Source organism: Pteropus vampyrus, unplaced genomic scaffold (assembly GCF_000151845.1).
Source record: "Pteropus vampyrus isolate Shadow unplaced genomic scaffold, Pvam_2.0 Scaffold15, whole genome shotgun sequence".
Taxonomy (NCBI): Eukaryota; Metazoa; Chordata; class Mammalia; order Chiroptera; family Pteropodidae; genus Pteropus; species Pteropus vampyrus.
Window position 1 is genome coordinate 16,416,250 of NW_011888796.1, and position 13,293 is coordinate 16,429,542.

General features: G+C 36.3%; 1 protein-coding gene across 1 annotated transcript in view; it reads right to left on the reverse strand.

Annotated features, from left to right (window-relative positions):
- LOC105309728 (IQ domain-containing protein H-like) overlaps nt 1-13,293 on the reverse strand; it is a 121,666-nt gene that overhangs the window by 94,516 nt on the left and 13,857 nt on the right. Inside the window, exons 3-4 of the mRNA XM_011385926.2 lie at nt 9,370-9,446; nt 7,505-7,556 (exon numbers count right to left, since the gene is read on the reverse strand). Coding sequence (XP_011384228.2) covers nt 7,505-7,556; nt 9,370-9,446 — 129 coding nt within the window. The remainder of the gene's footprint in view (nt 1-7,504; nt 7,557-9,369; nt 9,447-13,293) is intronic.

The window sequence follows — 13,293 nt, forward strand, 5'->3', positions numbered from 1 at the left end:
GGGAAAATTCTAAATCTAAAACAAAAAGCAGGATGGCAGGATGATGATTACGCATGTCAGTAAGTCTACAGATGCGAAGCAAAAAAGACAGGCCCAGTATGACCTTATAAAATTTAGAAATAAGTGCCACAAAGAAAAATTTCAGAAAATAAAAGGCATGTATTTCTAACCTGAATGTCATTATGAAAAATATTTTTATTTTTATTCATGTGGACAGCGTGTGGATATAGGATTAAACCATAGCCAAGGATCTCCAAATCGGATATAACCAAGATCTCCTGGTGGTGAATCCAAGTATTCAGGATAATCCAACATGGATTTAGATTTGATTTAAAGAATGACTTACCTAGAAGGATAGACTACATCGCTTTTGAATCTATAAGCTGATGTTCAGTTTCTCAGACTCTCAATCGTATGCATTAGTAATTAGTGTAGGCAATTCCATTGTGTGAAAAAGACAAAGTTCCTCCTGCCATTATAGCTCTAAGTGAGAGCTTAGTTCAAAGTTTAAGTGGAATGACTCTCAGAGACGAGTCTTCATTATTCTCTGAAGACCAGGGGTATCATTTGTCAGGCCTGTTCTTTAATATTTGTTGAGGATTCATAATGTGTTAAGCTTTGTACAGAACAGATGTCAAGATCTCAGCTTGCTAAAATTGTTAGAAAGATATATACAATATTTAGATATTAGCTGACCTAAGCAGGATTCAGAGACTCAGCATAACCATGATCCTGAATTTTAAAGCATCTTTAAAGGATCTTGAAGGTCACTGGCCTTGCCTTTTACTCAATAGGCTGTAATGGGCCCAGAGAAACGAGCCTTGGCCCTGAAATCTTACTAACCTTGGATCAAGTCTATGCTCTGTCACTATCTGCTACATACATGGCAAATTATCATCTACCATGCACTGAATGTATACCCATAAAATTCATATGTTGAAGCCCTAATCCCCAGTGTGATGATATTTGGAGGTGGGGCCTTTGAGAGGTAATTAAGTCATGAGAGTGGAGCCTTCATGATGAGATCAGTGATAAAAGAGAGATGATCTCTCTCTCTACCATGTGAAGATGCAGCAAGAAGGTGGCCATTTGCAAACCAGGAAGAGAGCTCTCACCAGAACCCAACCTCACTGGCATTTTGACCTTGGACTTCCAGTTTCCAGAACTGCAAGATATAAATATTTATTATTTAGGCCACCCATTCTATGGTATTTTGTTATGGCAGCCTGAGCTAACACACAACATCCTCTCTGAACCTAAATGTTTCTCATCTGTAAAAATGAGAGGTCTCTGTAGAGTTGCTGTGATGAGCATAATATGTATAAAGAATCTTTCACAATGCCTCATCTCCAGTCTATAAGGTTATTACCATAGGTGAGGACACTGAGGCTGAGAGAAGTTAAGTGACTTGCCCAAGATCACAGAGCTAGCTGCTATTCCTTATATGTACGCCACCAATGCCCACAGCCCTAATTGTCCAGAACTTCCCACATAGCCCCTTACCAAGCTGTGTTCTCCTTGCTCAGCCTTCCTTTCACCATCTCCTACATCAGAGCCAATGTGGCCTTGACCTGTTGTTCCTTTCTTATTTGGAAAGCAATCTGTTAAACTAACCTCTATGAACATACTAATGAGCCATGGCCTGGTAGAAAAGTGATGGATTTGAAGCGAGAAGCCCTGGGACCTAGTCTGTCACCACCTCCCTCTGTGGCCTTGGGAAGTCACTTTCGTGGGCTTTCAGTTTCCATTAAGGGGTCACTCAGAGCGCTTCTAATTTTGACATCCTCTGTCCCTTTGACTTAAAATGTCACCCCTCCAGGAGTATCTGCTATTTAATAAACTCTTGGAGCTAGTCAAGCCATCAAATCAAAGGCAAACATCTCTTTATGTACCATGAAAAGGACCCAGAGATTTTTTTTCTTATTCTATTTTTAAGATAGGAAGCTCTTTCTAGCAACTTACAAACCACAATAGAGGAAGAGCTGTAAAGGTGTTCAGGGGGAGAGAGCCCCAAAGAGTGATATTCCAGTATTTTGGGGTGTGCAAATCAGCAAGACAGTTCTCAGTTCATAGGACCCAGGAACTGCATAAGCCTTAAGTGCCCATTAAAAGTGAGAGTGGGAGCCTTTAACCTTTATAAAGAGAATAAAAGGCAAAAATAGAGAACTCATTGAGTAGAGACATATAATAGAAGAGAGCTGAGTGTGCAGGCCACCTAAATCAGCAGCAAATCTCTAGGGATAATTTCTACAATTGCTTTGAAAGGTATCTTTATGCAAATGAGTCTTTCTGAACTCTGAAACACTTCTTGAGAAGAAAAAATTCCCACCCTAAATGCATTCTTGCAGAACAAAAACATTCAACGGATCCCATTCTGGTTGAAGATCAAACAGAACAAAATCAGAAAGATTTTTTAAATAGATGGAGTATATTTTCAGTCAAATGTGAAATTTCCTTTTCTAGAGACACATTTAATTTTACTGCTGCATTGATTTCATCTTTTCTGCTGCTCTTCTAATATTCTCTGAGAGAATGTGACATAGTTAAAGACCACTTGGGACAATTATAATTGATGGGTGGAACCTGCTGGGGATATGTACAGAACACCTGACAGGATGGGCATCAAAAGCATCCTGGATTCCTAGTTTCCTGAGAAAAGACACATCATCATTTTCTCTATAGGCAAAGGAAAAAGAGCAAGCTTTGAAAAGCACCTCTACTATTTCCAAAGTAAAACTTGAGATACGATTTTTCTGAGGAAAATTGTGTGTATAGCAAGTCTGTCGATCACAGATCACTAAAGAACACTTACAGATTCTTATAATACCCAACCTTGTTATACCCTCTATATCTACATATGTATTCTGCTTTATTTTAATTCACAGCACTTGTTACTACCTGACATTATATTAAGTATCTGTTTATTTTCTGCTTCCCTCACTAGAATATAAGTCCCAAGAAGGCAAAGACTTGGCTTGTTCTGTCCACTGCTGTATCCCTAGTGCCTAGAACACTGCCTGGCACATGGTCAAATCTCAATAAAGATTAGTTGAATGAATGAATGAATGAATGAATGAATGAATAGTAAAATTCAAGCTCATAGCCACTTTGGGCTGGGTTTAGAGCACAAAGCTGTTCTATGAACATACAACTCATTTGCAGACTCACAGCTTGAATTTTGGATAATAGAAAGTTTGGCTACTTGGATCTGAAAATGTTCATACCCTTTGACTAAGGTGTTCTATCACCAAGCCTTTGTCTAAATACAAAGATTTATGTACAAATGTGAAAGATGTTCATGGTAGTTTTATTTACAACAGAAAAACCAGAAGTGACTTCATGACTTAATAATAATAATAATAATAATAGTAATAATAATTTGTCATTTATAATTTAATGTCAAACAATGTGAAAATGACTAAGAAAATTATGGTTTATCTTTAAGACAGAATAGTACATAGTCATTAATATGTTTTTTAAAGAGTTTCAAATCATATATGTAAAGACTTATAATAAATCGTCAGGTGAAAAGAGTAAAATCACAGTTGAATATATAGTATGACCCCAACCAAGCGATATGCAAAAGCTTAAATAATGCCTGATTGTTGTGATATTACGGGGATTTTTTTCTTGCATACTTTGGCATTTTTTCCTCCTTTCTGAAATTTCCAACTGTTCTATGAATGATCAGATCATAATTTGATAAACAAAAGATATAAGTTAAAAATGTAAAGATTTCTTTTTGTGGCTTAATGATAATTTAAGCTTTTTTCTGGTGTATATACATACAATTGTTAATCACATGCAATAAAAATGTACAGTTAGATGATGCTAGGAAGAGAAGCAAAAACAATTTTATAAATTTTTCCTTGTCAACTACTTCATGCAAGAGAAGCATGTTTTACAAACAAAACTGTATGATTTTAATTCACTTCAAAAGTTTCATAGCAAAACAGCATAACAGGTAAGGGTGACAATTTCTAATGCATTAGAGAAAATGGAAAATGGTTTTAAGAGATTCCACAGTTTTTCTTGTTTTCAGATTTTTTTCTATTCTTACTTTAAGATGATAAATGAAGTTTCATGAGGGAAAGTAAGTTTAAAAGAGAAAAAAATAGCCTTGGATTTCCTTTTGAATCTCATCTTGTATCTCAGGTTGCAGAGCTCTAATTCTTGTCATAGTGTGACCTTATTCTGTTGAATGCTATAATAGGGCAAGACAAGAAAGAAGACTGGGTTGTGCTAGAAGCACAAAGCCGACCATGGAGGCACTCTGCACTCTTCAAGAGGTAGCTTATTCCTTCACTAGACATGACATGCTGAAGCCGAAGCTGCTACTAGACATCACGTGGTGCCTTTCAAAATATATGTTTTTAAGCCTGGAACACTGTTCAGAAACAATATAATTTGATGGTAAAGAGGTAAAACAGTTAACACAGCAGCTGTGGGGGTGACGGGCCTAGAGTTCCAGCTGTTGAGAATTTCTGCTTTTCTCTCTATCCTGGGGGAGTTAGGGTGAGCCTTGTAGGCTATTTGTAAGCTCCTTAAAAACATTGATCTTGTCTAAGCTCCTTATGCAGGTGGAGGAGTAAGACTAGATAGGAGTAGTGATATGTTCAATATCACACACGTTGCTTGATTAAAATAGTTCAGCTGACTTACCAATAAAATAATCACAGTTTTCTAACAGGAAGATTAAGAATATATGTTGGGAAAAATACTAAAGAAAGCAACAATATAACAAAATGACTAAGAGAAGCAAGACCCCAAATTTGACATTAAAATGTAATCACCCAAACCTTTGGTCTATCTATACCAAAGAAAATTTTACAATAGAGGTATGGCTTAGGAAATAAGATTTTCTTTTATCTTTTTATTTTTTTATTTGGAAAAAGTCTTGAAAATACAGAAAAATATAGAGATTAATATTAAAAAAACTACCATGAACACATGTTAATCTTTTGTCCTTTCTGTTATTTATACATATGTGTGTGTGTGTGTGTGTGTGTGTGCGTGCGTGTGTATGTGATCAGAAACATAAGAAAGCAAGCTACGAAGTCTAGCACCTTTAAACCAGGAAGATCTCTATAAGCATGAATTATATTATACTGTGTTAAATAATACAGAATATGTATCATATATATGTATCATATATATGATATATATGAAGCAGAGAAGACAAAAAATACATATTTAAAATTTTAATATTTAAAAATATAGTACACGATATATTTATAATTATATTTATACTATAATATAAAATTTAAATGTATTCAAATTATTCATATATTTATATATTTAAATAAAAGAAACAACACATTAGGTACAATTGAAGTCCTCTATATTTTTTTTCTATATTTCTTGTTAGCCCATTCCTCTCCCTCCCCCATCCCCAGAAGCAAACACACTCATGAATTTAACCTGAATCCCTATATCTAATAGGTATATTTGTTTGTTTGCTTATTTTACCCATAAGATAGATTTTTTATTATCCAAATATTCATTAAGTGGATCTTAACATAGTGGTTAACATGCCTGCCTTCAGATAATAAAAAGATTTATTTGCTGAGAGAGGCCATATTAGTGAATTCAAACCTTTAAACTAAATTCCTGAAAATTTAGTTCTTGGATGTCTTGAAATTACTACAAACTCTACTATCATTTATTATTTTATTCCTTAAATCCTGTGTAGACCCTGACTGTCTCAAATTTATCATTCCACTTCTTGAGTTTTGGTTATTTGTTTAACTGATCTAGCAGACAGGAAAGGCTGTTAAAATCAGAGCCAAAGAAAAAGCAGATGTGATAGCAGAGGTGACACCCGCTGTCCTGATAGCGAAGGAAACAAACGAAAAAGGACACAGAAACTGGTTATATGCATACATAATATTGGATAGAAGAAATGTCAAAATACATTAGGAAAGCAGAGATATCTTTTAGAAAGATTCCCATCGAAAATGATTGAAATTTTTCAAAATTTCTACCGCTTTGGGGCTCTGGCAGTCACATAGTCCAGTTTTGTATTCTTAGTAGTTGAATGACCTTCACCTCTCGGTATCCAGGTTCTCCCAGTAAAACGAGACTAATAGTACCTGCTGCCCAAAGATGTTGTGAAAATGAGATATGCCGTGTAAAGCGTTAGGAACAATGCCCTAACTGTGTGAGAATTGTTTATCACCTGGAATGTGGAGAGGGCACAGACTCTGAAACTTCACTCTGTCATCTGGTTCCTTCACAGCCCTTTACCAGCTGTGGGGGCCTGGGGACAATGACAGCACAAGAGGTTCGGGAGCTGCTATGAGCATTCAGTGGGTATGAAAGGTGTTTAGTGCCATGCCCTAGAAAGATGCTCATTCAAAATTAGCTGTTACAAACATTCCAAATAAATAATGCCTTCGTATATCTAAAGCACATTCTATTTAAAATGCGGGAGCAAGCTCACAATTTCCTCACAGCAAGAAGTCAAGGAAGCTAAAGGAAAGATCTAATGGTATTGATTACTTTACCTAGGAGAATTTGTCTGGGTTCAGCACTGTATGCAATCATTGCTGTAAATACAGCCCGCTTAGTCACAGCTATTCAAAAGTATAAGGAGACCTCGAAGTTGAGTTCTCTTTTCTTGAAAAGGGGTGGCTAAGCTCCCTCTGAAATTCTTACTAAAAGATCACTGAAAAAAGGATGCCTAGAAGATGCTCTTAAAAATAGACCAATGAATTATAACAAGTGCTTTATAGTTCCGAAGCATTTTCACACGTGACATTAACTCCTCTGACCCTCACAGCAACCCTCTGAGAAAGGTGGTGTCATTCCCATTTGTCAGAGGAAGAAAGGGAAGCACAGAGAATCTAAGTGACTTGCTCAAAGTTCCTCTATTAGTAAGAGCAGAATCTAGCTCTTTCCTACTTCAAGTTCAGAGCTTTCATTTCCCCATGCATGGCCCCATGGGATGTTTCTGGCCGGCATGTACTTGCTGCATCATAGAGACTATTTCATTTTTCCGTGTTTTGTTACCTTATTTGTTTTAGTCAGCTTGGCTCTAAATCTCATACCCTTACCTATTATGTCATATATACAATGTGTGTGTGCACGTGAGCATGTGTGTATGAATACACACTCACAGACACACACACACACCCGTGCATACACATGCTGGGGAACAACTGAATTTTTTTTACATTTAATTTCGCTTGAAGCGTACTTTTAAGAGATGAAAATCTTAGATTGAGGTTGAAGACTGATGTGATTCAGCCAAATTTCGAGTATGCGAAATCGCTTTTTGGACCGAAGCCCGAGAAGTAATTCAGTCCCAAAAGAGGAAAACAATGGTTTTCCACTTTAAATGAACCATACTTTTTTTCCTGAAAATATGATGCAATTTCTTTTATAAAAGAAGAGCAAAAGAACTTTTGTTGCTGTGTCCAGCTGCAAATCTGCCTCCCATACTTTTACCCTGCAGCAAAAGGAAGGGACATCAGGTGACAGATCCCAAATTTCAACTAGTCACACAAATTACAGACCTTCTTATCACGGTGTCCTCTTGACCTTTTGCCCTTTCCCTACAATAAAGAATGAAACACAGTTTAAATCAAAATGATTCTTATGGGCAATTTTACAAAACAAATAGAAGGCCCAGGCTCCCACCCTCTCCTCCCCCCACTTCCCCAGCTTTTCCCGCTGGGCCAGCCTGTTCCCTCTTTCCATGCAGGCAGGAGCTAATAATTAGACCTTTCCCACTCCAGATAATGATTGTCTGCTTGCCAAAGGCCCTGTTTACTTTGGAGAAAGAGTTTGACAAAGTAAATATTTACCAAAACAACTATAATCAGATGCCAAATTCCCCTTCTAAGTGACCCTTGGAGAAATATTTACAAGAAAGAGCTTCTCATTGTGGCACCACACTGCCCTGTGGTAGGTAGGGGCTGATCCGAGGTCTGTTCTGGCTCCATCATGAGGCCAGGCATATGGCAGTCTTACTCTTAGCCTTTTCACTTCCATGCTAGGACACTTTTCACAGAATACATGAATAATTACATTTACTAGCGAAGCGTCAATTCAGAAATGTGCCAATTTGAGACCACAGAAAAGACTCTTTAAATGTTACTGCCTCTAGGAGTAGGGAAAAGCTTTGTGAAGTCAATAAAGAAGAAATTAAAGGCAGGATTAATGAACACTCAGAAAATATCATTATTTACAAAAAAAAAAAAATTTAAGCTTTTAATTCATTAAGCGTACTGCTTAAAACTTAGTTGTCCTTATAGTACCTGTAGATCTGTTATCTGTAAAACTGGGATCTCAGAGCTCAAACACGGTGAGAATTTAAACAGGTGCCCCTGCTTGTTCCCATTATGCACATTAGCCCATGGCCTTCGCACAGCCTGTTAAACAGCTGAATTCGAAACAATAATGGTGCAGGCCAAACGCTAGCCTGAAGGCCTATCTGTCTTGGGATTTGGCCATTTACATTGATTTTTTTTTTTTTTACTCACATTTTTCATGAAACACAAATATTTGCCATGGCAACTGGGATGTCACATGATATGCTGCTACATAAACAGCTTGGAAATCTCTTAAGAGGAATCAGCCCACCAGTGCTGCAAATACAGTGAAAACACCTTGAGGAAGATTCGGGTATTAAAAGATGAAGCTCTTGGAAGAACAGGTAACAGTCTATGAGGTAGACACAGTAGAATTAATTTCTTCTGTGCCACTCTTCAATTCCTCTGTCTTTTTTTTTTTTTTTTTTAATGGGAGCAGCTGTAGACATGACCACATAGGGAAAGCCCAGAAAAAGAGACTGCCAGCTGTCTCCTTTTTGTGGTGAAAAGTTTCAATTATCACTAGTCTGTCTGTGGCTCATAAACATAAGAAGCAAGCTACGAAAATCCAGCATCTTTAAACCAGGAGCATCTCCATGAGGATGAATATATTGTACTGTGAGGTCTTAATATTAGAAAATATCAAATGCCTTCTCCTTCTCCATCCAAAGCTAGAGAGCTTGCTTTTTCATCCTATGCTTAAAGACAAATGAAATACAACAAAACTCACAATAACATACCCTATGCAACACAAATTTGGGCATAAAGCAATAGCTGTTATATTCTGGACTCTTGGACTCTTGACCAGCTAGCGGTATAGGTTAACCCAATCATTTAATCGCTCAATAATTTGGCATGATTGAACTTTTTAGACCCCACTGATATCGTCATAGTGGAGTTTACTTTGTGAAATCAAACGCATTCCAGCAACAGCTGAGGTAGTATTTATTTCTATGTGAAATGTTCAATACTATAACATGCGTATAACCAAAAATCTCACTGAGAATATTATGAAGAAGAACAATTTTCTTCCATTAGCTACGAATATGAATACCTTTGATCTTTGTTTCTTGGGAGAGAGCTTCACTTCTTCTGGAATCAGCTGTGGTTTCTCAGTTGAAGCAAAAGGCGCTGTGGATGGAGATGGTGGAAAGTTACTTCTTCCAGAAAGAGAGGCTGAGTCATTGAGTTAGCACTATTGGATTTGCACCTTGAAAGTCAAATGGCTTTGTCACCCATTGACTATTCACTGAGTCTTCTCTGTGACAATTAAGTGAAACATATGTGATCATTGGCTTCAGATAAAAAGCAAAAAGCATGGGAGAACAATAGCTCCGTGAGAATATAAGGTCAGCTTCTGCAAATTGTCTAGGTGAAAAGGCAAATTTTAAAAGCAGGAAAATTAGAGAGTAATATGTGTCTTTTAAAATGTTTCATTGTAAGATTTCTTTAAATAGCCGTATTCCCCAAGTTCATTTAAAAGGTAAATTAATGTAACTAAGTATGATGGACTATTCTATCATATAGTCATTTAAAAAGATGATTCTAAAGAATTTAAATGGCTTGGGGAAATAATACAAGTGAAAAACACAGTAAATTTTTTTGAAATTAATTAAATCTATAGGCAAAAAAATTTTTGGAGAACATATCTAGTCTATAGCATCTAGTCCATGTGTAGCACCTAGCCTACATGCTAGACAATTCTTGGGAGAGAAATCACATCCCTCCTGTTGCCTGGCATAAAACTCAACTGCCCTTTACAAACAGCCTGACATTCTCAGGGGTGAAAAATCTTTACACTACTCTTTGCGAGAAAGAGAACAAATAATTTATTTGAGTCAACAAATAATTAATTGAGACAAAGAAATGAAGCTTTTTCAACTCACTTTCTTTTCCACCCCTTTTCTGTCAGTTCTATAGCAACAATCTTAAAACTGACAGATCAAATACAGCAGCACATTAGTATACAATTTAGAATCCCACCTAAGGGCTCAGTTCGCTCACATTGCCTCAAGTGGGCTATAAGAAATATCTTCAGCCATCTCTTAAAAAGTAGCAGGAATTCCAGACTCTTATCACTAACAATCACCTCCACAAAGGGGATTTGTTTGTTGTATCTGACTAACCCAGTTTTACCACTTTTCTGATTTCCCTGGCTTCCAGCTAGCCTTCCTGACTACGAGAGTGCCCACCACCTTCTCTGAGAGTGGGCAGTTTGGCAACAGTGTATGAAGACTCTGTTTTAAGCCTACATGGTTTTGCCTTGACCTCTGTGCTCTTCTGACCTGTGGTCCACTTGGACTTGGCTCTACCACTTCTGAAAGCCAGTCCACACCTTGTATCCAAGGCTGCTTTGAATATACAGAGTCACCCATAAAGCCTGTTGTTCCTGGATCTGCAGGCTCAGTACATTTTAAATTTCAGGTTTCTGCAGCCAAATGAGATGCTTAGGTTCCCATGTTGAAACAAAATAGCAGCTGGCAAGTTTTTAAGTGGGCATAATTTAAAAAAGGATTTTAGTAAAATTGTAATGAAATTTGGTAAGATAAAGATCTCAAAGATTTGTAATTTCACATGGATAATCCATAGTTAATGGCATCTCTAAAAAAATATTTTTAGTTTTTCTTAGTTACCTGCAAAAATTCTATTACTAAATTATAACTTCACATAGCCTTGGATTTATGTGATGCATGTCTTTAAAGAATGTGTCTGCATCTTTAACAAAACTATATCCAAAGGCACTGCAAATTTTGCTACTCAATTTCCTTTCTGGAAAAAGCTGTATGATAAATTTTGCCAAAGTTAATGTCACAGGGAAAAAAATTCTTGTCTTTCTGGAAAAACCTGTATGCTTCTGTGGCAGTTATTGATATGTGCCTGCCAAGGAGCCATTCTCTTTTCTTCCTTGCTAATGTTAGGACCCCAACAATATGCCCAGCTCCTAGGGGTGCCAGATTTAGCTAAAAACATTTTTTAAAAGACACATAGTTAAATTTTAATTTTAGATAGACAAAAAATAACATTTTAGTTTAAGTATACCCTGAATATTAAATATATTTAATAGCCAACAGAGAATAGTTTTCGTGAAAGTCTTAGACCAAGCATAACTTTAACTAAGTACATGACATAAATATGTCTCAAATCTTAACCCTAACCCTATCTCTGGACATTTATGTTTTCAGCCTTTCTTGTAGCTAATGGTGGTTATGTGACCAGTGAGTTGTAAGGGGAAGTCCATCCAGGAGCCTCTGGGAAGAGACTGGTACTACTATTTTCCCCTCTTCTTGCCTACAATATGTACATTAAGGCCTAGATCTGCAGGACACATCTTAGAGCCAAAGGTGGGAAGCATGAGGATGAAATCAAACAAAATTAGGGGTGTGAAGCAGAAAGAGAGCCCTTACAACCCTGTTGATCAGCACCACCAGCCCTAGACTGTCTACTTCTTAATGTCTTATGTGTGAGGCAAATGAACCTCATCGTTTAAGCCGTTGGTAGTTAGGGTTGCTAACATTTGCAGTCACGTTTGCATTCCTGACTGGTACCCCTCCCTCTCTCCATTCTTGTTTTATTGCATGCGCTAGGGTCTCAAGAACAATGTTCAGTAGTGGTGCCAGCAGTGGTCATCCTTGAACTGTCTCTGCTTTTAGTGGAGAAACAATGCTTCTAAAGTTTCTCTACTAAGAATATTGTTTACTCTGGGGTTTTGGTTGAAGATAATAATCAGGTTCAGAAAATTCACTTCTACTCTACCCACAGGTGTTTTTCCCCTTTATCGTTAATGTTGAACTGTATTGAATCATTTTTTTCTCATTTTGGCATATATTGAAATGACCATTTTTTTCTTTTTTAATCTGTTAATGTGGTGAAATATATTATTAGATTTCCCTAATATTGAGTCTCATTACATTCTTCCTTGATCATGATAAATGTAAAAGAAAATACTGCTAACTTTTACTTAGAATGTTTGCCTCTATGTTGCTGAGATTGATCTCTCTCTATTTTTTTTTTGCACTGTCCTCATCTAGTTTGATATCCAAGTTATAGTAGTTTCATAAAATTAGTTGGTAAGTTTTCCTTCTTTTCTCTTCCTATGGTATAGTATAAAATAAGAATTACCCGATCCTTTAAAGTTGATAAAACTTGCCTATAATAGGCCTGAAGCCTTTTTTCCTCCAGTATATTTTCGTGTGTGTACATGTATGCACATGTCCACGTGTCTGTTTAAGACAGATATTTTTGATTACCAATTCAAATTATCTAATGAAATTATTTTCTTTACATTTCTTATTTTTTCTTGAGTTAATTTTGCAATTTAGATTTTTCTAGGAAAATTTTTATCTCATTAAAAAAATATGTTGGTATAAAGTTACTGTACTATGATTTTAAAAATAGTCTACATATCTGCAGTATCTATCTTCATGTAATCATTACTTATTTGTGCCTTCTTTTTTAAATTTCAGCTTTGTTGAGGTATAATTGACAAAATGGTAAGACATTTTAAGTGTACATTTTGATGATTTGATATATGTATATACATTATGAAAGGATTCTCTCCATCTAGTTAATTAGCACATCCATCACCTCACATATTTATCTATTTTTTATTAGTGAGAATATTTAAGTTCTACTATCTTAGAAAATTTCAATATACAATACAGTGTTATCAACTATAAACTATAGTCATTATGTTTTACATGAGATCCTCAGACATTATTCATCTTATAGTTGAAAGTGTGCACCCTTTTTCCAACTTTGTACCTATGTCTATGTCCCCCACCACTCTAAGCCCCTGGCAACCACTTATCTACTCTCTTGTTTCTATGAGTTTGACTTTTTTTTTTTTTTTTTTTTTTAGATTCTACATTTAAGTGATACAATGCAGTATTTGTCTTTCTCTGTCTTGCTTATTTCACTTAGCATAATGCCCTCTAGGTTCAGCTACATTATTGCAAATGGTAGGATCTCCTTTTTTTTT